The following is a 27,547-nucleotide window of genomic DNA, read 5'->3' on the forward strand; positions in this document are numbered from 1 at the left end:
AAATAACCCTCTAAATCTAAGCATTGTTTTAAAGGGTTTGGAAAGAAATGCCACTGCTTTTTTGTAGGGCTAATTCACTGCACTACTTCCAGTAAATATTAAGAAATAGCAACTACCACCTATCATAAGTGGTATGAAAACCTAACAGGATATCCTGGATTCCCTTGTCTGAGTAACACTTGTTAAATCCGCTGTTTTCATACCCAAATCACATACATTGAAGGGATGACACAGCACAGAATTTGTTTGCTCAAACAGAAGTTCTTCTGCTCTGTTAAAATTCAGTTACATCAAAGAAAACAACTTCTTCCACACATCTTCAAGTAAAGGAGCCCCAAATGCATTATTAGCAGTATTTGGTAGCTTGCTGATATAAATCTTCTATATCTGCTACTATATAAAATGTTTTATTTCATATCAAACACATCAAGTTAGTAACAATGCATTCTTTTGCTGACAGTGTTAATAAAATGTCACAACGGACGCTTTCCAGATCAAATCCACTGGAAGGCTGCTCTGTTATCTTCCCAGATCTGATTTCTCAACATTATTTGTACTTGAATGCAAGGCTAAGCAGTGGCATCTCTGAACAGTGTGTCATAAAAATGAATATGTCGGACAGAGCTCCTTATCTTGTTATATATTCTTTTCCATGCGGGAGGAAGCGGGAAAATTCCAAGCATTTTAATTACCATGGAAAAATTGTGAGTCAGTGGCCAAATGATTAGCACGCAGTTCTGTTATTTACTCTTAAATAAACAATCTTGTCAGAGGATCCAAGTCTGCAATCACCATTTTAAAAGAAGTCATTAAAACATTAAACTTGATGTATCTAGTTTAGGTAATATGTAACTAAATTAGTAAACACTTATTTTGTTTTCCATTCTACCAATACTATACAAAACATGGCACTGATTAATAAACAATGTTTCAAAATCTTCATTTCATGTCAGATAGTTTTGTCCTCAGTATAAGACTTGCCACTTTCTACAGGAAGAATTCAGTTACTAAGAAAGTAATTGATCAAGTCAGAGATGTTCTTTTAATTGCAGAAATAAGAGCAGTGTGTAGCAACTGTGATCTGGTGACTGTTGTTGTCCCTGGGACTCTTTGATCCCTGGGATACTCTCAGATGCTTTTGAGGGTCAATGAGGCTATTCAAACCAGTTTTCTTAGTCCCATTCATTTCACAGAAGATCCATGCTGCTGTACAGACTGTTGCAAGAAGAGCCAAGACATGTTCTGCACAGTGAGTGCAAGTACTTAGTGTGTTAGAACAATATGAATTACATTGTCAGGGAAGCCCCTGATCAAACTTTTTCAAGGAAAAAGAAAATCTTTTCTAATAGAAACTGAACATTCCTCTCTTAGTATATAGAAATAAAATTGCCACGGGTTATTTTTAAGACCTACAGATGATTTCTCTGTAACTGAATAATGAAAGGTGCTGACTTAATTCCTCAGGATTGGAGTCCAAGGGTAAATAAGTGCGGCACAATGCTTAACAACCAAGTTATGCTAAAGTAAAAAGGCAATATAAGTTTTAACTTGGTGACTCTGAAGGCTGGTTGCCTCCATAGTTTCAGTTACTGTACATATGAAAAGAGCAATGGAGAAACACTAATTTGTTGTGTAAATCACCTCTCCTTAATGCCCAGTTCAGCACTGTTTAGCTAGTGCTGGGTATACATTTTGAATCTCTGCCAAGTTACTTTACAGCTCACACCATACTGACATTTTCTGAGATGCTGCTGGCACAGAACAGTATTTTCCATGTGTTTTTCATACAGTCCATCCTACATATCTCTATGTTGACAGAAGAAGACAGAAATATTTATTGACTGTCTCATGCAGTGAAAAATGAACTCAGGTTTTCCAACATGACTTTGAACTGAAGAAGTGCCATGTACTATTAATTCCTAGGTAAGCTATTGACTAGAAATTGCAAATGGGAGGCATGTAATAGAAGCATTGACCAAAGTTGCTTCTGTATAAATTAGGGACCTAAATCCATTGGCTTAATTAATGCGCAAAAGCACATGACACCTGTTTTTTTTCACTGAAATCATTTGGAGCTCCTGAATGTCCAAATGACCTGACAGTATTATCCTGCAAAACAGACAGGGTAACAGGCTAGTAACCTAGTTTAGATTCCTGTTCCTACACACCCAGGTGCAGCATTTTGGCATCTAATTGTAGATATTCTCACAGGACATGAGAGACATTAAAATTAAATATATATTTAAGAAAATAGCATTGTTGTCTTGCTCCCACCAGAGCTTTTAGTAGAATTCATGTGACCTGAGTTGTTTGTAAGCTCTGTTTGATACCAGATCTCTTCTGCACTGCTCAAATTTTCCTTTAATTGCAGGAATTGCTCAAGTATTGTGCTTCTAAACTGCTGTGGAATTGTTTCTTCCTCCAGCTGAGCTGTTTTCAAATAGTGAGTTACTTTCAGGGTACTATATTGCATTAGTGAAGCTCTGAGTGTGCTAGTATATGCTAGCTCTCTCTTGACTGGAATACGAGAGTGAGCATTTCCTGGATTTTTACATTTATTTTGAGAAGGAGGTAGATGGATTTTTTTTTTTTTTTTTTCAATTAGAAGACAATCTCTGCACGATTTAGAAACTAAATATGGGATGTTGCAACAAAGTAACAGATGTTCTAAGTGAAAAAATAAAAGCTATTAAAAACTGTTCTGAAACACGGAAACTCAAATAACTGACTTGTATGGCATTTAGTTTTCTAATTTCTGCATGTCATCAAATTCAAACCAGAGTTGCTTTCTACTTTATTGTATTTACGTAATAAACAGTTATTTGGAAACAGTAAGAGGAATTTGCTATTTTAGAAGCTGTTTAACCTTTCAAACCTTGATGAAGTTTTCAGAATACTGGTGTGAGTTTATTGTGGCTGTCATTTTAGTCTGTAGCGATTAGCAGAGATTCACAAATGTATGAATATATTGGTAAGTAATGATGTGTTCTCTTTTTCTACTACAATTGTAGCCATTATCTTTCTCCTGCTTCAACTTGTCTGTGCTGAGTAATACTTGTAGTAAGTTTTTGTATCATCAAGAACGTTTGCATCAGAAGGAAGATAGAACTGAATAATTTGTTGCCTTGTCCACAAGGCCAAGTGTTTTGTTTCTTCTGTACTTCAAGGTGTCAGCCATTCCATGCTTCCTAGCATAGCAGTGAGTAGTGAAGCTTTACAGACAACAGTCACCTTTGATTCAGGCCCTGATATTTATCCCCAGAAGGGTCTGAAGGAGGTTATACTGTGATGTGGGAGAAAGAGACCCTATAATGCCACATCCCACACTTCTGAAGCATTCAAGTTGGATGTGGAAGAAGGAGCAGAAGCTTGAACCTGGGGTTTCCATCTCCTGTATAAATAGCCTAGTTACCATATCTGACACAATACAGACACGATCTCTTTTCTTTTTTTTTTTTCAGTTTTTCTTAAAGGAAACTCTGGGGGAAAAAAAAAAAAAAGAAAAAAAACAACCAAAAATCCCCCACAAAACTCCAACAATTTAGTTTCTCTCAGAAGATGAAATCTTGAAAAGACGGGAAAATGGTTTCCTATGTGACCATAGTATTAGAGTATGTCATTAGCCCTTGTCCTATCCTCAGCTAAAATGAGGTTGCTCCCCAACCAGACTATTTACTTGTACTTATTAAAGTAAATAAACAGGTGCTAAAGTCTATCACTAAAGAACACACATACATAATTTTTAGCAAAGATGACAGTAGGAATTATGGACTGTTTGGCAATGCTATCTTGAGTACATGATGGGTTTTTTTCAGCCTGTAAGAGTTTTACTTTATGCTTTATGAAAGCAAGTTGTGCAGACAGCAATTTCAGGGGAGGGCTATGCCTATTTTTAGCAAAATTCCAAAAAAGGGAAGCAAAAAAGAAAGTCCGAGGTTTCTGAACATATCTGCTCTCACAAATTCACCATCAGGGTGAAGAACAGCACAACCAAACGTCCCCCAGCTATCAGCCTGTATGGGATCTTTCCCTTTTTTAGCTTTTATGCCCCATCCAGACATAAGCTCTCTAAGAGGCAAACCTGCCTATAAAGTTATGTAAATACCAGCCTTGTAATGTTTACATTAGGTTGTTTCTAGAAGGCAGATTCATGTAAGGAGAGAATATTATGTCCTTTTTCTTCCAGGCTGGTTTTCAGCTTCACCCTGTTTCACTGTAAATATCAAGAGAGAGACAAACAGTCTTCTTTTTTTAAAAAAAAAAAAAAAAAAAAAAAGCAGCAGAGGCAGACTTGAACCAACATTTCCAAGAGGCTCAAATATTTCAATGAAAACAAACATTTGACCTTGTCAACTTTGGGTAATCTTATTAGACTCTGTTTTTTCACTAGCTGTCTCCAGCAGGCTTTGAAACAAAAGTTGTATTTCAAAAAGATGCATGAGATGAGCTGGTATTCTTAAGAAAGAGGTAAGAGCAGTGGAGTGTACACTTAGCTAAAGAAGTTAGCTTTGTAGACCTTGTCCTCATCCCCTTCATGCTGCCCCTGCCTTTCATTTCTGTTCAGGGCTATTTGTGTCTGCAAAACAGGATATTCAGCCAGACCTTCCAGCAACCCTTTGAAACCTGCATGGTTTGATGAAGTCCAGGGGCAGTCTGGATATACTCAGTTCAGTGAATGTAATGTCCTGTTGGGCAAAAACTAAAAATTAACAAAGATTTTGTATTTACATGTAAAAAGTAGTACCCTTGCTGAATGAGGTGATGGTTCTTTGCTTTCTGCTGTGGCGATCTTTATTGAAGTGAAAGCCTTAACTATCTTAAGCATAGCCCTTAGGGCTAGGAAGGTAAATGTAATAACCTGGCAGTTCACTATACACCCTAGTCTGTACAGAAACCTTGTTCTTTAACAGTGATGAATTGAACATCACCAATTCTAGTTGTGAATGAACAAACTATTTTCTTGGGGTCCCTTCTGCAATGAACTGAGAGTGGCTGATTGTAGGCAGAGAAAAGTGAGAGAGGTATCTGAGTATACAGATATCCATTATGTGCATGTGTTGTGCAAAGGCAGAAAATTACAGTCAGCCAGCAACTAAAAAAAAAAAAATAATCTTGGGATATTTACAGTCACAGAGAAACACAAATACTTCTGAAAAATAGCAATAGTATCTGCAATCCAAGATGGCACTTGACAAATGGTGGGTTTTCCCCATTGTTGATGCTCTTTGTTCATATCAGGCTTACTGCAGTGTGGAAGTAATCAAATTTATGTAATTGCTTTAGCTTGTATTAAAAGCTCTGAGGAGATACCCTGCAGCTAGTTTGCTCTCAGTTTAGAGAAGAGCACAGAATCTGATGTCATATACAACAGGCACACACGCAAAAATGTTTATGTGGTTTTAAATCATATAACTGAGTAACTAATGGATGATTTCCATTAACAGGGATATTTAACAGCAGATGATAGGCCAAACTCTACAGAGCTTCCAGCTGGCATCTGATAAGTAGTTTCATCCACGTAACTGTGACTACAGCTTGAAATAAGAGTTTCTGCTCAAGGCATAACCATACAATGACAAAGAGGAAAGTTGCTTTGGAAACACTACTTACTGCTTTTGCTCATACACGTTGTGCAGGAAAGAGGATCTGGAAGTATATTTGTAGTCACTAACTACACATATCTAGGTACAAGTCAGTCTGTTGGTGGCCTGAAAAGTAATGGGTCCCTTTAATAAGCAGTAGTGCTCATTGAAGGCCTTCATTTAAACAGGGTTAAGCTCACATGGAAAATGTGTCAGGACATAGTTCAGGTCCTGGTGGTCCACTTATACTAGGATAAATACCTTGCAAGTACTGATCTAAACAATTAATTCTGTTACACTGACAGTCATTGAAGAAAGGCTTGCTTGGGAGATATCCAACTGTTCTTTTTTGAGGTGATCCTGCCCCTCTACTCTGCTCTCGTGAGACCTCACTTGGAGTATTGTGTGCAGTTCTGGTCTCCTCAACATAAAAAGGACATGGAACTGTTGGAACAAGTCCAGAGGAGGGCCACAAGGATGAGCAGGGGACTGGAGCACCTCCCGTATGAAGATAGGCTGAGAAAGTTGGGGCTGTTCAGCCTGGAGAAGAGAAGGCTGCGTGGAGACCTCATAGCAGCCTTCCAGTATCTGAAGGGGGCCTATAGGGATGCTGGGGAGGGACTCTTCATTAGGGACTGTAGTGATAGGACAAGGGGTAATGGGTTAAAACTTAAACAGCAGAATTTCAGGTTAGATATAACGACAAGTCCTTCACTGTGAGGGTGGTGAGGCACTGGAATGGGCTGCCCAAGGAAGCTGTGAATACTCCATCCCTGGCAGTGTTTGAAGGTCAGGTTGTACAGAGCTTTGGGTGACATGGTTTAGTGTGAGGTGTCCCTGCCCATGGAAGGGGGTTGGAACTTGATGATCTTAAGGTCCTTTCCAACTCTAACTATTCTATGATTCTATAAGATACTATGACTTAGCTGTAAGTACTGCAAGACTATTCTACCTCTTCATTATCATGATTCTGGTGCCTACAAAATCAGTAAAGATTGAGCATATAAAAGTCAACCACACTTTGAGAAACAATTACTATGAAATGGAAGTGTATAAAAGAGAAAGTGGCAAACCTTTTTTCCATATTCACTGCATAGTGAAACATTCTCTGGAATGAACTGAAGAAACACTGGTGTTGACACCTAAACCATTACATATTTCTTAAAGCATTTGGTCTTTTAACAACCCATAAGCACATTGCTTACTTTCTCCAATTACTCTAAAACTTAAAATCAATCTTCGCATCTGTTTGTTGCTTGAGCTATAACATTAGACTCCCATAATGGCTTCACAATTCATGGCTCTTTATTCATGGGACATCAGCTGATATGTTCCCTGGGCATTACGCACAGCTTGTAGTTTGCTATAGCAAAGGGGGTTAAAATATAAGACTCATTTTATTGGTTTGGTAGATTTTGGAAGGTTTTTTTGTTGCTCAGCGTCTTGCTACTTTGAAATAATTTAAGTAAACAACCAAAAAATTCCAACCTTTTGAGACTGTTATGGTTACCACTAAGCACCTATGTCCCTAGATATTCAAAAGCACTTGGCAGATACTGCTTCAGTTGGAAGCAATAACATCTTAAAAGCCAGACTACTTCAATCAAGCTGCCTACTTGGGCATAAGAAAATAACAAATGTCCTTTCACAGCAGAGGCCGTCCTCTGACAACGATGGTCAGGATAGCAGACAAAAAGAGTGCTCTAAAAGAAATGAGCCCCTCCACTTCTGGAATTCAGTGGTTTGAAGGCATCCAGACTGCTACTTTTAATGGCTACCACTACATTTAACTCCTAAGAATTTCTCCTTTTGAACCTGTTTATGTTTCTGTCTTGCAAAACATTAGTTCTCTGTGAATGTAGATTATTTATGCTATTTTAAAAAACACTTCTTTTGTTTCTTTTATGCTTACTGGCTGGCAATTTAATTGGGTGGCCTCTAGTCCTGTTTTGTGAAAAATAGTTAGTAGCCCTTTTCTACCTACCTGTCTTCTCCACTCTCTGTCCACTTACCATTCACAATTTGTAGAACATTGTCTTCCCAAAATTTATATGCTCAGATTGCAAATTCTGGGCCATATTTTTGATGCCATGACCCTTTCTTTTGTGAAGAAAAAAGTAGGTGAGGCAGAGGAGAGTATTTACTGCCTGTGTATCACTGTTTCTTTGCTAGTTTACAAGTGGTGTAAGAAACAGTGTGTGGCATTAACTAGCCTAGATTTAGCTGATTTCATTCAGCATTGTTTATGCTGGAAATCTGAGCAGAAATTCAGTATGAGATGGATCTCGGCCTAGTGTTTTCACCCCAGTTAAACTGCTGTAAGAAACAGAGTATGCCAGATTATGGGAGATGGGTAGCAGAATTCTTTGGTTCTTTTAAAAACTCCAGCTTCAACTGTGAATATTCTGAGGATCATTAAGGATAATAAAAGTGTTTTCAGAAAGTATTTTTAATCCTTGAGTTTAATATGCTGAAAGAACATATTATATTTTCATGTACCAACAAAACATTGCTATGGATGTAAGCTTTGCAGTTCATCTGGTACCTTCCAAAACTCACCTTTGAATTAACTTCTTTTATTTATTTATTTATTTATTAACTAGGTGAAGCAACAGTGAAGAAGAAACCAGCTCCAAAGACTCCTCCAAAAGCAGGTAATTTGTTGCATGTGTCATTCTATGGGAAAAAGTAATAAACCAATACAGTTTTAAAGAACAGACTCCAAATTTCTAAGTACAGCTGTTTGGCTACTAAATTTGTTTGCATAAGTGATTACATGGTAGATACGCAAAACACCTTTTCCAAACTTGTCGATAAGGTTACACTGTGCTAAGAATTAAATAACGAGCATGCAAAAAAGTTACCATCAAATAAACTACAGCAAGATCCTACCAAATGTCAGCAGTAGTGTTATGACTCACACCCTTTTCTATATCCACAAGACACCTTAGCCTTCTGTGAAAGAGATTTTTCTGCATAACACAGAATGCCACCTCTGCATGAGTAGTTACCATGGAGAAGTTGATAGATTCTACTTTTCATTGTAACTGGCATTATGGTAACGTGTTCATGTGTTTGCACTCTCCTAGGCAAAGCTGTCTGTATTTAAAGTTAACTAGAATGTTCCTCTACGGGAACCTGCTTTTAGTATCTTAAAACTTTGTCAGACTTTTAAAGCTTCTTTAGTTGCATTGAACAGAAAAAGAAAGCACTTTTTTTCTCACCTAGTAGCCCTGTGCTTTGGAGAGAAATGTTACATTTTGCAATGAGGTCATTCTAATATTAAGGGATACATTCAACCATTTCTGTCAATATGTCCTCAAATCTGCACCAATATTTTTTAGCATGCTGCTCTTATTAAGCAACAGAACAGGTTTCACTCTGGAGTTGTGTGGGCTGCAATATTTCTGGCATCTCTCCCTAGCAGCTACCAGGAGTCTGGCACATTTGGCATCACAACCAAGAGTCAGGAAGTAGCACTATTAGCAAAAGAGATGTTCTGCCATCTATTGATTCTTAGGCAGTGAGAGGGAAGAAAAGGAGAAATACCTGATACAGAAATGGAGGAGTATGGTATTGCAAGATTTAAAAGAAGCACTGTAATACACAAACAAAAGGATCTGTCACCACTCACGGGAAAACTGAGTGTGATGGAAAAATACATTAGTTTCCATCTTTGTCTCTCTAACGGATGTCCCACATAATGTTTACCTGGCTACTGAAGCTACAGTCTTCATAGGCAGGTGTTGAGTCTTAAATTCTCTGAATACCATTGATGACATTAAGGAGCAGGTTTGCAGACTGCCTCAGCACACACAAATTGGCTGGAGCCATTCTTCAAAAATACAAAATACAAAAGAAAAAGGTTTTCCTGAAAAACCCAACACAAAATTTCACAAGCTGTATATTTGGAATTAGTGGTAGAGTAGGGCATAACACTTTCGGCTTTTGGATTTCTGTACTTTGGTCTGGCACAAGTAAACTTATGTCAGGTAGCTTGTTACTTGCTTTACTACAGTAAAACTAACAATGTCCACAGAATTGTTTTATTGCAAGCAACAGGTAACTGCTAATCTGGATTTCAAGGGCTACTCTGAAATCGCTGATCTATGTATAAGTTTTGAATTTTATGAAAAATAAAAAATACAGTCACTTAAAGAGAGATTTGGGTTTTTTTGTTTTGTTTTATTTGTTTTCCCCATCAGCTGCTCCTCCTCAGATTACTCAGTTCCCAGAAGACAGAAAAGTCCGTGCAGGTGAATCAGTGGAATTGCTTGCCAAGGTGGTAGGAACAGCACCAATAACTTGCACCTGGATGAAATTCCGTAAACAGGTAAATTGTTTTCTGCCTGTTTTAAGAATCATTGAGAAAGTAGACCTGGAAAGGAACAACAGCCCATCTTGCCCATTTCCCTTCCCTGGGAACTTGCAAGGTCAACGTCATTTCTGCCAGATGTTTTCTGCACCTCTGCTGAAAACATTCCAGTGATAAAAGTTTCACAACCTCCATTAGCAACCTATTGCAGTGCTTAAATATCCGTAGTGTTAGAACTGTTTTCCTAATGCCAAACACAAATCTTTCTTGCTACAGTTTAAACCTACGGCTGCTTGTCCCCCCTTATGACAAATGACTCTTCCTTTGAGAAAAGCCTTAGACCATGTAATTAAAGGATAGATTATGTGAAAGATAGTGGATTTCTGAAAGGTACCTGTCACATGAAACATTCCTTGAAAAATAACCTTTTCTTCATTGTTGTCTGTTCTAAAGTTATGTCAGAGGGGAAAAATGCCATATAAGAAGTTTGAATGAAATGTTTTACAACACAAATGTCACCATGCAAAGCACAACAATTGTGTAGCTGTGGGTACCCTCACTCCCTAAGTTTAGAGTTCCTTCTACTCGAACTAATTTCCTTGAACTGTGTTATATGTGTCTGGAAGGGCAGTTTCTAAAGAGAGTTGCTTTAGTAAATAATGAAATCAAATAGCCCAATATGCAAGTACAAACTAAAAGATGAAGTGCCATGTTAGGATAGAGCAAATATAATTATGTACTGTAGCTGCTATTCTGTTTATTTCATTCTGAACTCATTATGCACTCTGTAGAACATAAATAAAAACATCTCCTCCTCCAAGTTTAGACTCTAAATCCAGATGCATCAGCATTTCATTGAAAGAATTCAAAACAGTTTGCTAGTGCAAAGGGTATTCTGGAGTCCGTCTTTGCTAACCCCAAATAACCCCTTACTCTAGGAGAAAGAATGGTATTTTTTTTTTTAACTCCTACATTTTCTTTAAATTCTGAAGTTTCGAGACTGGAGTTTAAAAGTGGTCAACTCATTTCTAACAAAATTGGTCTCAGAAGCTCCAGAAACATTCAGAGCCTATTTTGCTGAGCTCTGTAGTAATATGTGCGTAAAAATTAACCCCTCAAAAGTGAGTTTCTGGTTTATGCAGAATTCTGCAGGCATTGCTGCATAAAACAATCCTATTTACATAGATTTCAAGGCCATTTTAATATACGGAATCTATGTGATAACAGAAACCAGTACCTCATAATACCCATATCAGATCCATAGTCTGTGATTCTGCACCTTTTTTTCATTTGTAAAATGTTATTTTTACTATCTTTATACTTTCTGCTTTAATGACAATTTTTAAATGGTTCATTATTGCAGGTGAATCAGATAAAAAGAGAAAACTTCAGGAGGGTTCATAAACACTGTACGAGGACAAGTGAGAGCAGTAGTCTTTCATTTATTAAATTACATGGGGAATCAGTTACTATGTACTGTGCTGCGTCATTATTTTGCTTTTTTTTGCACCACATACTGTTTTATTCTTTGATTTTTCTCTTCCATAAATGTGGTTGATTTCAACTTTGTTCCACTCCCAGTCCTAAAAATGAAAATTACCCAAGTGTTTCTACAACTTTCCTGGGGGTCATTTGTAGTTGTTATTTGATCAGATCCATTAAGTGGTGAGTTGTGATTTCAGTCCTGCCACTGTATTCTGCAGCATGCAGGAGGGACTCATCCTCTCCATGTTCCTTCCTCACATTCTCTTAGGTTCAAAAGAGCCACCAGGGCCTCTCACAGGTGTATTCTGGATAAATATATTTTGCTTGAAGAAGGGAATGTTTCAGAGTTGTGACCCATACTGATGTACATGACGGCAGTCTAGTAGAGGGATGATGGAACTGTGCTCAGCTAAAAAGGGGAAAGCCTTCAAAAAATCTCTGTGTTAGTTGAGCAACAAAGTCCATTGTTTAACACTGCCAACTGTCAGAGCTTCCTAACAATGATCAGTGATTTTCTTTTGGGAACACAGCGATCCAAATTCCTGTTCCCCACAACCATTGCAAGCCACTGAGTACCCTTCCAGGGCTTTCTCTGCATAATGTGGATCTAGCTCTGCTAGACTGTTTTGGGCTTTTTTTTACTATTACCTTTGACTAATTCTAATAAAACAAAACATTAAGCCAGTGTAGAATCACAGAAGAACAAAATATGAGGCGGGGGAAACAATTTTCAGTATAATTTAAACTGCAATCCTACATAATCCCATTTACTAGCTTTCTATTCGAGTTACTGTATGAGCATCTTTCTTGGGTTACTTTTGAGCATATAGCAGTGCATGTGTTCTATCTAGGTTGAGAAGAAAGCAGGGAAAGTCCTGCTCTTAGCCTTATAATTTTTTATTCTCTGAATATATGCGACAAGATAAGGCAAACAGCCTTCAATTTTAATGAAATTCTGAGAATGAGTTGGAAGGGTCACTTATCTAAGAAGGAAGTGGTGGGAGGAAGAAGGGCATTGACATTATGTTGTCTGTTTCATAAGAACACAGTGTACAGCTTCTGTAATTGCAGTGTAGCATTATGAGGCTGTTCAATAATCTGTCATGTCTCAAGTTAATACTGATTACAATCTAAGTCTCCTTAACCATTTATGCTAAGATAGCTTTAATTAAAAACTAGTTCATAATATGCCTATGGTATTCAGCTGAGATTTTGATTTTTGCCTTTCCACAAAACAGAAATGTTTTAGGAGAGCTAAATTTGCTCTTTGTATGTCTCTCTGCACAGCTATAGCATTACAGCTCCATTTCAGTCAACATCATCTTCACTCGTTCAAACCCAAGAAACTGTTACCCTGGTTTCTGTGGAAATACAGCATCAGGCTGGTTAAGACAAGAGGATTAAAGTCTCAGCTAGAGAATTTTTGCACATTGGGCCTCTAAAGGGTGAATCGCAAATGAATTAGGGTATTTAGAGCTAAACCTTTGTTCTGCTGTGGTCTCTGTAGATATGCTAGAACAAGCTTTGTTCTTTTGCCAATTACACAGTTTGCACTTCCAGCCTGCCAAAGAGGAGCTAGGAAGTGAAACTCCTGTTCCTTAGTGGAGTCCCAATAACACCAGTATTCCCTTTTGCCTTTGCAGGAATGGAGCCATCATAATATTCCATTGCATTTTTTGATGTTTTGTGTTCATTACCAGCTGCACATATTCCCTGCTGTAATAGACTTATCTGCAGATAACATCCAGTATAATAACCTTGTATTGTAATACGAGCTCTTCCAGATATGAAGACATTTGTCCCATAAATTTATTTTTTTTTAATTTGGCAGATTGAAGAAAATGAATATATCAAAATTGAGAATGCTGAAAACACCAGCAAGCTAACAATATCATCAACAAAGCAGGAACACTGTGGATGTTACACCCTAGTTGTAGAGAACAAACTTGGCAGCAGACAAGCACAAGTCAACCTTACGGTTGTTGGTGAGTCCATAATAATGTTTTAGATATATACTTATTCTTCAGACATCACTCTACATTTGCTTTATATATGATGATATGCAAAAAATTAAATAATCAGATAATTAAAGATTACTAAAATAAAAAATGAGTACTTTAAAAAATATCTGGACTGGACATTGTAATAAGGACTACAAGCAAGTTCAGTAGGGCCATTCTGTGCTTTATTTTGAAAAATTATTCATTACAGATGGAGGAACAAAATAACTCAGACTTAAAAAAAAAACCCCAACAACTCCTGTCTCTTGGGGCTGTTTTTGTTAGGTAGGACTTCTTTCTCCCCTTTAATCTTTGCAGCATCCAGATGTTTGCTAGACTGCAAATTTTAAAACTGTTAGCTGAGAAAGGATTGAGGTGGTTTCTATTAGACTGTAAATTTGAAAACATCCTGTTGCTTGGGGGAGGGAGATTTTATCCTTTTAATTGAAATTCCTACCACTGTCTACTGTTCTATAGTGACAGAAAACAGTGAATAAAGGCACTCTGTTTTAAATATGGAGCCCTTTGTATATGGGCTTTTACACAAATGTGTTTCAAAGCTTCAAACAGCCTTGTCAGATGACACATTCAAGCCACCAAGTTTATTGTAGCAGGCTACGGATAGCTGCAGGTAGCTGTAGACTGGTAGACAGTTGCAGCACGTATGCAGATAAAACTGCATCCTAGATGTAGACCTGCTAGCTGGAGTATCAGACAAAATCTAGAGCTGTGACATTTAGCTCTGCAAGGGACAATGAACCCACCTTGGTGTGGATACACAGCAAATCATTTCCAGGGAAATCTAGGGAAGTTCACAAGCAAACGGAGTGACTTGGTTAAAACATTAGTCTGGTGGATGGGTCTATTTTTAGGCTCTGTTATCTGCAGCCTGCAGAGGGTATTGACACAAGGCAGGGGAGGGCAGAGTTTGCCCAAACATTTCGATGAATTCTAGTTCAACTAGCAAAGCTGTATCCTAAACATTCAAAACTGTACAGGCTCTGCTGTCTTAACAGGTAGGTGGGCTAATGAGCAAGTAAAAAAATGCAGGAATAATTGCATTTATTATTCCTGACTCCAAAGAAATCAATGGCAAAATACCATTAACCCAAGTTGGACTGGTAAGAATAACTTACAAAGTTTAATGAGCAGAATCACACTTTCAAGTACAATATTCACTGCTAAAGAGTAAATATCACTCAGTTGCATACTGCTGTACATATTGTTGATAGAGGCCTCCTCATTATTTAAAGAAATTTCTTCATCTAACCTGTGGCTTTTGTTGCACTTAAAAATAACTGAAAGAATGTGCATAAATATTAAAGAGATTACAGCAATGTGCCAGAAATTCAAGGATAGAAGAAAACAGAATGCGTATTTTTCATGATGCATAGATAAATTTTACTATCCCTTCCAACAGTGACTGTGCAGGTCGGAAGTATAGCTAGGTTTAAAATGAACACCATGAAAAATTGGGCCTTGAGTACTCATCATATACATTGTTTTGGGTGCAGCTTCTGACTCCAAAGCCCCAGCACTGCTGATTAGCAGCTACAGGAATGGCAGGAGATTAATCACTCCTTACATTTCCCTTTTCCCCCTTTTTCCTAGGCAACTGCTTCAGGCTGCTAACTGTAGCAGGTTGTTGGGCAAAATAGATGTTTTTAAGCTGAACTAGGCCAACAATTCCTATTATCTTGTCATTGTGTGAACCTTGACTCATTATTATATAAGTCACTGTTTTATATCCTTTGGAGTTAATTGGTTTGAAAGTCTTTGAATTCTATAACCTTATAAAGCTACATCTCAGCCTTCAGCTTTGCTCTTCCATAAGAAATGTGCCAGAGAACAGTGGGATTCCCAGAGATGCTTTTGGGAGAGTTGGGTGAAGAATCCTTACAATGTACTGGAGTTTGCCATGTGTTTTGGCTGCTGACAAGCTGTCTGTTTCCAATAGAAAAGAATAAATTCCCTCTTGTAAAATTGCCAAGATCTTCAGTGAGACATCTCGCTGACGTCAGCACTGCCAAACGCATGACAAAGCCTCAAGACTCCTCGTTTGCTACACATGCATGTTAAGGCCAGATTCTTCCATCTGGGTACTCAAAAATATGGGAAAAGGGAGAAAAATGTCTTCCTTCCAGGGAGTGGGTTAGAACTCCACCACTGAGATAAAAATCCTTCACCCTGTTTGCACCTTTAAAGGTGTTAAATGTTCATGAGAGTTAGAAAGTACTTTTCTCCAAAGCCTGCTCCAGTCAAATTAGGGAAGCTATGCTACTCTGAATCTGCAAAATGTGAGACTTCTTAGTCTACCAAAGCTCATCCTTAGTCCTGAATTCTCACCTGTCCATCCTCTCTACTCCATTCAAAGTACTGGGAAGAAATTTGCACACACACACCCCACACCCCCCCGACCCCACATTCATAACAAGCATTTGTGGAGAAAGCCCTGGTGCTACAGATCAGCTCTGTTTGTCTCAGCTATTTACAATAAGACTCTAAACTGCGTGAGCTGCCTCTCTGTAAGTTTACCTATAAAAGGCATCTATGTGTATGCTGTGTGCTCAAAACACTGCTGACCACAGTCCACAACTAAGTCTTGAATGTATTGAGGGAAACTACAAATACAGAACATCTGCTTTCTGGAGGAGTGTGTCTGAGCTGACCTAGAGCTATGTTTCTCAAAGGGCTAGCTCATGGAGCTGTCTGCTTTGAATTTTAGCAAATCAAAAACATTTGTTAAAATTAAAACAATATGGAAATAAAGAAGTATTTCTTTATTGTTACCTTTTACAACCATGTGGGTTACAAAGTCTTCATGTTGATGTGCAAGCTTCTCATATGAAAAACTCCAATAAGGATTTCCCAAAATAAACTTGAACTGTAACACATGCCAGGGAGCAGGTTGCCCAGAAAAGTTGTGTAGTCTCTATCCTTGGAGGTATTCAGGTTCACACTGGATAAACATCTGAACAGTCTGACCTTATAGCTGATCCTGCTTCTGGCAGAAGGTCTGAAGACCTTCCTGAGGAGATTCAAGACCATACATTTTGCTTTTATACTTACGGTTGTCAAAGACATAAAAAATGACATTATTGACCTAACCTCCAACCAGACAACAAAGGACTGAGCTTATCAGCCAGGATTTAAATCAGAAATGATCCCACTGTGATTTAAACCCTGAGTCTTAGACTGTAATCTATAGCTGGGGGAAAAAAGCTACCTAAAAAATCCTGCGAATTTAGTTCCTAAAGTCTTACATTTAATTTCTCACACTGTCAGGCTTCAACTGCAAACAACTGAACTGAGCAGGGGTTCTGACAAAGAGTTTGCATATGATACAATTTGATGCAGTTTGGGCCATGGGAAAAGATGCTATTGAAGGAACCCCAATTTTATTCTAAGGACTTTTTTTTCTTTTGCAATTTTAATGAATATCAATGAAAAAAATGTCCATTACACTCAGCCTACAGTGGGAGCTGTTTGCAGTGCACACACCGGATACACCAATACATAGTCAGGTTAGAGGAGACCTGCTAATTGATAGGCAGCGCAGTGTGTTGATGAATACACAGCACTGAGTCACAAGGGCCAAGTCTTGAGTTTAGCATTGATTTATTGTGTACCTTCGTCTGTACAAGCACTAGCACATACTAGGAGACCTGCATAGAAGCAAGACATCCAAGTTAAGCAATGCCATCTTTTAAAGGGTTGACAGATCCCAAAATGTCCACATTGAGCTCTTCTCTACTGTGTTGCAATCAGCTCTCTTAAATAAACAATTTCATTAGTGATCTCTCTAGGGAGATTTTGCAGAATGTTTCTGCTCCAAAACCAAAATGTCTTGATGTGAGACTGAGCTAATGATTTACAGCAGACACTTTGTCAGATTAAAGTGGACTTCTCTTGCTAAAGGTATATTAAATGAGCCAGTGATGAGCATAGGGTAAGATAGGACTGATTTAGGCAAGGCAGTTCCTTCACTCTACAGTGAAAGCAAGGAATGTTCATTATTTTCATGCCATTTATTGGATGTATATCACAGAATCATAGAATAGTTAGGGTTGGAAAGGACCTTAAGATCGTCTAGTTCCAACCCCTCTGCCATGGGGAGGGACACCTCACACTAAACCATGTCACCCAAGGCTTCGTCCAGTCTGGTCTGGAACACTGCCAGGGATGGAGCATTCACAATTTCCCTGGGCAACCCATTCCAGTGCTTCATCACCCTAACAGGAAAGAACTTCGTCCTTATATCCAATCGAAACTTCCCCTGTTTAAGTTTTAACCCATTACCCCTTGTCCTATCACTACAGTCCCTAATGAAGAGTTCATCCCCAGCATCCCTACAAGCCCCCTTCAGATACTGGAAGGCTGCTATGAGGTCTCCATGCAGCCTTCTCTTCTCCAGGCTGAACAGCCCCAACTTCCTCAGCTTGTCTTCATACGCGAGGTTCTCCAGCCCCTTGATCATCCTGGTGGCCCTCCTCTGGACTTTTTCCAACAGTTCCATGTCCTTTTTATGTTGAGGACACCAGAACTGCACACAGTACTCCAAGTGAGGTCTCACAAGAGCAGAGTAGAGGGGCAGGATCACCTCCTTCGACCTGCTGGTCACTCTCCTTTTGATGCAGCCCAGGATATGGTTGGCTTTCTGGGCTGTGAGTGCACACTGAAGCTGGATCACATGTGAGTGCACACTGAAGCTGTCTCAACACCCCCAAGTCCTTCTCCGCAGGGCTGCTCTGAATCTCTTCTCTGCCCAGCCTGTAGCTGTGCCTGGGATTGCTCCAACCCAGGTGTACGACCTTGCACTTGTCATGGTTAAACTTCATGAGGTTGGCATCAGCCCACCTCACAAGCGTGTCAAGGTCCCTCTGGATGGCATTCCTTCCCTCTAGCGTATCAACCGAACCACACAGCTTGGTGTCATCGGCAAACTTGCTGAGGGCGCACTCAATCCCACTGTCCATGTCAGCGACAAAGATGTTGAACAAGACCGGTCCCAACACCGATCCCTGAAGGACACCACTCGTTACTGGTCTCCAGCTGGAAATTGAGCCATTGACCACAAGTCTTTGCGTGCAGCCATCCAGCCAGTTCTTTGTCCACCGAGTGGTCCATTCATCAAATTGATGTCTCTCCAATTTAGAGACAAGGATGTCATGTGGGACAGTGTCGAACGCTTTACACAAATCCAGGTAGATGACATCAACTGCTCTACCTCTGTCCATCAGTTCTGCAGCCCCATCATAGAAGGCCACCAAATTGGTCAGGCAGGATTTCCCCTTAGTGAACCCATGCTGGCTGTCACCAAGCGTCTTGTTGATTTTCATGTGCCTTAGCATGCCTTCCAGGAGAATCTGCTCCAAGATGTTGCCAGGCACAGAGGTGAGACTGACTGCTCTGTAATTCCCCGGGTCATCCATTTTCCCCTTCTTGAAAATGGGGGTTATATTTCCCTTTTTCCAGTCATTGGGAACTTCACCTGACTGCCATGATTTTTCAAATATAATGGCCAGTGGCTTATCAAACTTACAGTTCTGAACATATTAGCTACGTAACAGGATTAGCCCAATCTGTAACCATTTAGAAAAAGGAACTTGGTTTTCATACTGGCTAAAGCTGGGTACTATGACAAAAAGTCAAAAGAATAATGGAGTATTCAACAGGAATTTGGCACTAGAGAATTAGTCTGTTCTGTAGCTATGCTGTGAACTTCCTTCATGATTTTGGGCAAACTGCTTCATGCTAATATGGATGCTTCTGAAACTTCGTTTCTGAGAAGCATCAGATTGTATCTTGCAGTATCCATGTGATTCCCTGTTTACAGTTAGGGTCGAGAATGCAGTGAATCCTCTAAGAATATGTGGGTGGACTCAGTCTCTAACCTTTAGCCTTTAAAATTCCTCTGGATTGCTGGAGGATTTTTATAGTTAAAGGGCAACCAGACTGGTGGTTAAGGAAGAGATGTCTTATACTGCTGTTGCTGCTGCTGCTGTAGTTCAACAGCGTTGTACTCTCCTCAGTCAGCCTCCTTACTAATGCTTGGTGGCAAAACTCTGCAGCTGTATCAGAGCTAAATTTAAACAGCCAGATAACAATGTATAGAGGAAAAACAGTTTATGTTGCGTCAGTGCTGGTACACAGATATTATTCCTTGAAGGGCCATCTAGTTTCAATGTCATTTCTGTTAGAAGAAATTCCATCAGAACTCCCTGCTTAGTTATTTTTCCTGATACTTAACTTTCACCTTTCCTCTGATGAAGAAAAGGAAATATCATGACAATAATTTTTTACAACAAAATTCCTGTATTTCACCTGCTGTTAAATGCTATGAATGGCTTAGTTATTAAAAATGATTTATCATGACTCCAGCTCATAAACTCACCCCAGCGAAGACTTGGAATCTGTTGATAGTCTTAATGGGGAAAGTCCTAAAATTCATTCTGTCTTTCAGTGGACATGTATTGGAGCTCTCATTCAGTCAGTTATCAAACCAGATGCATAACATGTAGCACATGAGTAGTCCAAATAGCTTGTTGATTCAGGCACAGGAGCAGATGGTTTAGAAAAGGGCTCCTGAGGATGCATTATGTATTTGTTTGTTCCATTAGGCCTGTGGCAGAAGGAGATGTTCTTGTGCTGAGGGCATTTGTGTGGGAGTGGTGAGCTCTGGTTTCGTTCCCAGCTCCATTTTCCCGTGTGTCCTTGAGCAAGGTCATTTTATTCTTTTATGCCTCAGTTACCCCAAGTGGCAAAGTAGGAGCAGTGGCATGAAGCAGTGCACTGGGCCTCCAGTGTTTATGAGACACTTTATCTGCAGGAAAAGGGCAGGTTTTACACAGCCTAGTTTTATGTCAGAGTTGTCAGGAAGGGCAATATGGTGAGGGATCACACTTCAAGGAGGCTAGCAGCAGTCTGCAATATGTATTACAGGGAAGGTCTGAATTTCAGACTCTGGACCCCTGAGCTAACTAGCCTTGTCCATGTGGTCCTTATCTATGCTGGGGAGGCTGCTTCTTTAGGAGAAATTTGCTGTTCATTTTAACTCCTATGTTGTTTTGCAGCAAAATAAAGACATAGAAGTTGCATTATGTACTAAAGTATCCTAAACCTATAGTATACTAACATCCAGCAGAGTGTTAATGGTTGTTACAGAGTGTTCAGGGGGTAATAATATCTCTACTTTCAGGACTTCTCTCCCTTGAGAAAAAAGCTGCAGGGCATAGTTTTCCAAGCAAAGCAGAGAGGTCTGCCATGACCCCAAGCCCTGTCAGCAATGATGCCGACTTCAGTTATGACCTTTTATGGTTTCGCTTTTCTCCTGCTGATGAATTTCAAATGGAGGCTTTGCCAGTGCTGTCGGCATGGACAGTGTTCAACTGGCTTTTGCAGTGCATTAAATGCCTTCTCTGGCTAAACAACTTGTGGAATGGAATTAAATTGTTTCGTTCTGTCTGTTCTTTATCTGGCAGACAAATATCACGATAGCTAATAATACTATTATACAGAAATATGATAACGGGATTTAGAAAGAAACCAAACCAGTTTTGAGAACAGATAAAGAAAGCTACTTCAGAGACGTTGCTTCAGTGCTGTCTCTGTTCATAAAAGTAACTTTTTTGCAGATGCTGTACTTGTGCTGCTCTCAGTTTTCAGAGGCTTTCTACTGGAACAACATTGCTGCTTAAGAGCCACTAGGCACCTGCAAGCTCTGAATGTGCAGCAAGCCTTATTGTCTTGCTTTTGCTCAGCCTGACCCTTACATCAAGTAGCAGAGCAATTTCCATTTCCCTGCCCTCTGAGTTAGATAAGGAGATTTCTGTCTTTTTTGGTCTCATGGAATGGTGCTTGTGTTCCGTGCACTCTGTAAACTCAGCAGTGTGGAGAAGACGGTGAGATCTGGCTAGCAACTTCATATTATATGGGTGTCCTGTATGAGTTGTGGGTTTGTCACCTATGCAGAAAGAAAGTCCCTTTCCTTATCAGGAGGAAGACAAGGACCTCAAGTCAAATTTGCCTCATAAACAGCAATGATTTAAAGGCTGAGCATGCTTATGCTTTATGCTTCTTGAGTGTACAAATACAACTTAATTAGAGGTTACTCCAGGCTGTATGTCAAAACCTGTTTACCAAAATATTTATGAACATTTGTCAGAGCAAGGGATGCAGCTGAATTCAATTTGGAAGTAACTAGTAAGTGCATGTTTCAGTCCTGGTATGGTCTTAAATGTGGTTTATACATTTCATGTGAGGCCAGCTTGTGACATTGCCATTTGCCCTACGGAACACATGCAACAAAGAACAAACTGGAATCTGACCTCTTTGGTCTGAGGTAGTGGTAATTTACACCTCCCTTTGTTGGAAAGCAGGGTTTTTTAATCTGAGCCTAGTTTGCTGGAGCACAAAGGGGGGAAAGCAGTAGAGCACTTCTTCACATCACCTCCACTCTCCTCTCCCCTGTGTATGATGCATAACACATATGAGTTGCTACTGATGTTTCCTCAGTGCCACGAGTGTCAGTGACTTTATGCAGTCTCTGTGCTGCTGTGTAGAACAGTCCCTGAGTAAGACTTGAGGCCAAATTAGCTACTTGTCTTTCTCTTTTGCTTGCCTAGGCTTTGGGAGCCAGCTCAGGGCAATCCTACTGATATTCCTAACAATATTACATAGGGAGCTTTGTGCTTGATTCCCCCTTAGGATTTAACTGTCCAGCCTCCAACTTTCTTGTTAGCCTCTACATTCATACTGTTAGGCAAATGAGGTGATAATTCATCCTAGTAAAAGAGGTGTAAGTACTATCTATCTGCTGAAAAGGCAATGGAGTTTATAGGATTTTGACCAAGTTCAACAGGACTGTGTAAAAATAGCCAATTTGACCGGGACAATCTAGACCATCATAAAGTGTAGCTAAGTCTTGATTTTGGTGTTACATGCATGTTGTAAGTTAGCCAAGACTGGAATACCCCTAGTTTCATGCAGTTAAGACATTTTATGGTGGAGAATATTTACATGTTTTCTTTTGTTGCATGTAACAGTAAAACTGAAGTTACAGCTTGCTATTTCAAATTAATTGCTTCCCCTATAGAAATGTTCACAAGCAGCAGTGTATTTTTGGATGGACTCTCCTCCTTCTAGTTCATATGTTGGCTTGTGGTTATGGTTTGGTCCAGAACAGGAAGAACAAAACTGTGGTCTAAAAAGCCTATGTAAAGCCCTCAAAATATACACCTAAGTATGAAGTATGTTTATGTGTGTAAGAGACTGCACATGACATGCTAATGTGCTCAAAGACATTAACAGTATGCTAAATACTAAAACAGAAGGACAAAATAGAGAATTGTGCTTGACTTCCATGCTCCTCTTCAACCCACTGGATATTTTTATTGGAAGCAGCTAATTGTGCTGATAGAGATTTCATATTCCAGAAGGGAATGTAGTTTGGCAAAATATCCTAGCTTTCAATACAGACAGATGAATAAAGGGTAACCTTTAAAATCCTCATGGAATAAACTTCAGAAACAAAACAGACGCATGGAGAGACCATCTGCAAATTCTCTGAATGTGCACAGCTGTAGGATACCATCCAGTCTGATATCAAACAATTTTAGAGCATGGTAAATTGGTACATATACATCTGTCATATTAAGAAAGAGCAAAGATCGAGCTTTCATTCTTGTTTATGATCTCCCATAGCAGCTGCTACCCCAGTATTTATACATTGAGCAGATCTGCAAGCAGCAGCACGTGGTAGACTTCAAACAAAAATATGCATCTTTGTGGCTCAAGAGAGTCCAGCCAGGGTTGCAGGTTTTTGCCTTTGCCTACTGGGAAAAAAATTTATTAGGAATGGAGAAGTATTCTCCTGGCTGGCATATATTAGATTGAAGCCATGTAGCATTTTCTTCAGCACTGATGTCCCCTTGGCTATGACTGTTTTCTCTCCAGTGCTCACATACTTAAGCTTTGCTTCTGTAAACCGTGCTGGCCAAATGGATTGCAGTTATCTAGCGGAGTCATGGAAAGAGAGGTCACTAAGGTAACTGTGGCCTAAGCAACTGATAAATTATGAAGCTGTTTCCAAATGAAACTCTGGGCATGAAAGTCAGCAGAGACGGTATTTTCGTGTCCTGCATGAGAGGACAGTGCTCTGCAAAGCATATGAGTTCTTTCTTCCTTCAATGTAACACTCAGTGCATTAGAGCAAGCTAACACTTTCTTTTTCTTTTTTCTTTTTTTCCTAACAAAAAACCCCTCTAATGCATACCGTCCAGATTTAGCTGTGTGCAGAGCAGATGTCAGAGAATCTGTCCTGTTTTGACAAACCTGAACAGATGCCTCTGTAAAGTGACAGACTACTGGCTTAACTTTTTATTCAAAAGCTGTTTTCCTCTCGCTATCAGCAACTGCTCTGTTCTGTTTGGAGTTAGGATAAATCAGCTGTTACTTATCCAAGTTCTTCTGTCTGTGTCTTGAGTGACGCAGTGATGATTATATAGGAAGAAAACAAGACACAGAGCTAAATATTCTTTTTCTGTACAGATTTTTAAGTGGACAGAGGTAACATCATTCCCTACAAGGTCTGCATGGATAGCAACTTGCAGTGAAAAGGAGATTGCTATCACTGCTGTTAGACTAAACTCATACACAATCCATGTGTGCTATACAACCAGCTCTCTGGTGGCTGCTGTAGCACTGTACAAGGGTTCTGATATTGTGAATGGTGTAAGCATTAAATTCTCACTTCTTGCAACTCCAAGGCAGCTAGGACAGGATAGTACAGGGAAGGCACCAGGAGATCAAGATTTAGTTCTCATCTTTGTTACAGTCTCTCCTTCTAATCTTAGGCAAATCACTAAAATTCTCTGTGACTCATTTCATGATATCTACACTATAAATTCATGCTTGTTAAAAGTCCCTTTTATTCTGCCAGAAAATGAGGTGAGTAAAATGTGACAGCTAAGCATGGCAATAAGCCATTACAGAGGTTAAGGACATCTTGCTCTCTGATACCTGTGTTTAACAAGAGATGTACTATATAATGGTGAATCCTACTGGAATGGTTTTTTAAGTGTTGCCAAAATGAATACAGATAACCAATGTTCTAGCAGGCTCTTTTTCTTCTGCGTGGGCATTCTCATACAGAATGCTGTGGTAAACCTTTGGTGTCCATCTCCTTCCCTCCCAGCCTTTTCCCTCATAGTTAGCAGATTATCTTCTACTACATTTAAGTTATGGAGGAAGATGGATTTTCCATCACAGCTGAGCTAAAAGGAATTACAAAAGCTTTTTTTCAGGAAAATAATTGGTCAGCAGAACTTGCACACTTCCAAATAATGAACTGATACTTAACCATCTTGATCAGATTAGACTACCCCATTTTCCCTCTCTATGAGTAAAACCACAGCAGTAAGAGGAGAAGCCCCTCTGTCCAAGGACTAAAGGCACGTTTGTGGCAAACTGTGGCTATTTCTATCTGCTCAGTTGTTTTCCTAGGGATGATAATTTGAGTATGGTTATATGAGAATTACCAGTGAGTATATAGTCCATCAGAGTAAGGCTTGATCAAAGTCCACAGCAGTTTTCCCCAGCATTTGGATGTTTTTCTTGTTGAGGAGGTGGCTGTATTGTTGGCTGGTTTGCCAGTTTTGCCTTTCTTAAGGAGAAAGTGATAATGTCCATTAGCAGTTTTAACCATCAAAATGGAAAAGGATTTTATCAGTCCATGTCCAGTGTAACCACTGTTTGTAGCATCTTACTCTTATCAGTCTTTTTCTTTTCATCTTCTGTTATTTTATCCTTTGATTTCTCATTCAACCTTTGGCCACTGGTTCAGCCAAATCAACATCATCATTATTTTGTAGGTCTTGCTAGATTACTTCTGAGAGGATTACCCAAGGAAGATATTTCTTCCCTTTAAAGTCTTTTGAAGTACTTAACATCCATAAAGTTTCTTAATCAGTAGTTTTTTTTAAAAAGTCACATTCTTCTGCCCTAGAAAAACATTCATTTCAGTTACTGTGTAATCATTAAACTTGATTTTGAAAAAATCATATGCCTGCATGGGGTTTGTATTGCTTCGATGTTTGCATGGTTGGCTGCTCATCTGCACACCAGGTTCTGGTGATATTGGATCTATTCATGCAAATAAGGACTGCAGGAACAAGCCTCTAACTGGGGATAAACATAAGCTTTGATCTTCCACCTCCCCAGTGATTTCCAAGATGTCTATGAGATTTAAAAAATCTCAGTATTTAAATGATGTAGAATCACAGAATCATAGAATAGTTAGGGTTGGAAAGGACCTTAAGATCATCTGGTTCCAACCCCCCTGCCATGGGCAGGGATACCTCACACTAAACCATGTCACCCAAGGCTCTTTCCAACCTGGCCTTGAACATGGACAGGAATGGAGGATTCCCATTCCAGTACCTCACCACCCTTACAGTAAATATGAAGTCTCCATGCAGCCTTCTGTTCTCCAGAGAAGGCTGCATGGACTGCACTAGGCTTCGAAAAACTGCACATAGGTGAAGTTGTTCACTAAATTGTTAGCAGACAAAGTTGTCACCTTTCAAGATCTGTGTTTCTGTGTCAACAAAGTGGTATTAGTATCTCTGCTACCCAGGTATATTTGGATGAGTGGCACGTTCTGAGGCAATGAATAGTTAGTAGTGGCTCGGAAGTATGGAAGCAGATGAAGGTAGCTCGAGAAAGTGTCACAGCTATGGGGATTGTTACAGGGGTAAACCTCTAAGAAATTTCACCAAGAAGTGGTTTGCACTACTGTGGGAGATTTGGTTTTAGTATCTATAGTTTCTGTAATGACAGCTGTGAAGGGCATTAGGCTTTAGCATGGCTGACCAAGATGCCCAGGGAACTGAACAACCCATGCTGAGGTCCATATAGGATGGGTGTCTATATCAGCTAATTCAGGTATGTCCATCTGTGTTGCAGTTGTTCCTTCTTCCTCTGAAGCAGAGCAATGGCATAGAAAGAAAAAGGCTGTTACCTAGGGCCAATACTATCCTAATGGAAGTCCTGCCTCTTTCCCTCATGAATTCATCCAATCTGCTTTGACATGTTTTTGCAGATAAACCAGATCCACCTGCTGGAACACCTTGCGCATCAGACATACGGAGTTCCTCCCTCACTCTCTCATGGTACGGCTCCTCTTATGATGGTGGAAGTGCAGTGCAGTCCTACACTGTGGAGATCTGGAACTCAGTGGATAACAAATGGACAGATCTCACCACCTGCCGCAGCACCTCTTTCAACGTGCAGGACCTGCAGGCTGACCGAGAGTACAAATTCCGCGTGCGAGCTGCTAACGTGTATGGTATCAGCGAGCCCAGTCAAGAATCTGAGCTGGTAAAAGTTGGAGAGAAACAAGAAGGTTAGTTTTTAAGAGGGAAAGAAATAGATCTAAGTTCAATTAAGCTCCGTCTTAACAGTTCCCCAGCGGGGTCAGGCTGTACACACTCCATGTATGCCTCTGTGCAATGAATGCTCATGCTGACTGTAAGTGTGTTGAAGTCCCCTTGCAGACTTAGTGTGTGTGTCTGAGCATTAAGTTTTGCATGCATCCAGTGTGGAAACTTGGCTTCAGGGATCCAAAACCTCTGCCTGATCCCCTGGTGAAAGTAGTCTATAATTCAGCTACCGCCTTGCTGTGTGAGCGCTGGCTGAAAGACTTCTGTAGTTCAGTGCACAGGTAATGGGAGATGAAACCTTTCACACATATGTTACATATTGAGACCGTGCCCAGCTGGAAAGTGATGTTTGGTGGTTTACCTGAAACTTACTGATAGGTACATTACAATTTATGCTGGACACACCATGGAAAAACACCATAAAGACTACCCCAAATTTGCTTTTGGAAATAGAATAGTTAGGGTTGGAAAGGATCTTAAGATCATCTAGTTCCAAACCCCTGCCACGGGCAGGGATACCTCCCACGGGCAGGGATACCTCCCACTAAATCATCTCACCCAAGACTTCCTTCAACCTGGCCTTGAACACTGCCAGGGATGGAGCATTCACAACTTCCCTGGGCAACCCATTCCAGTGCCTCACCACCCTAACAGGAAAGAACTTCTTCCTTATACCAATCTAAACTTCCCCTATTTATGTTTTAACCCATTACCCCTTGTCCTATC

The 27,547-nt window shown here is 39.7% G+C and overlaps 1 protein-coding gene and 1 long non-coding RNA gene across 5 annotated transcripts in view; one reads left to right on the forward strand and one right to left on the reverse strand.

The window, feature by feature from the left end:
- Positions 1 to 27,547, forward strand: part of MYLK (myosin light chain kinase) — a 224,104-nt gene that overhangs the window by 164,925 nt on the left and 31,632 nt on the right. For all 4 annotated transcript variants that reach the window (XM_061370054.1, XM_061370055.1, XM_061370056.1 and 1 more), the window contains 4 exons: positions 8,186 to 8,236; positions 9,788 to 9,915; positions 13,214 to 13,367; positions 26,482 to 26,784. In XM_061370054.1, coding sequence (XP_061226038.1) covers positions 8,186 to 8,236; positions 9,788 to 9,915; positions 13,214 to 13,367; positions 26,482 to 26,784 — 636 coding nt within the window. The remainder of the gene's footprint in view (positions 1 to 8,185; positions 8,237 to 9,787; positions 9,916 to 13,213; positions 13,368 to 26,481; positions 26,785 to 27,547) is intronic.
- LOC133221297 (uncharacterized) lies at positions 8,014 to 9,429 on the reverse strand. Its single transcript, XR_009727956.1, has 2 exons — positions 9,294 to 9,429; positions 8,014 to 8,258 (listed from the first exon to the last, which is right to left on the reverse strand). It is a non-coding gene; the product is annotated as an uncharacterized LOC133221297 (long non-coding RNA).

This window comes from Neopsephotus bourkii, unplaced genomic scaffold (assembly GCF_033783945.1).
Source record: "Neopsephotus bourkii isolate Nb327-2 ecotype Australia unplaced genomic scaffold, CSIRO-AGI_Nbou_v1 NB_1526, whole genome shotgun sequence".
Lineage (NCBI taxonomy): Eukaryota > Metazoa > Chordata > Aves > Psittaciformes > Psittacidae > Neopsephotus > Neopsephotus bourkii.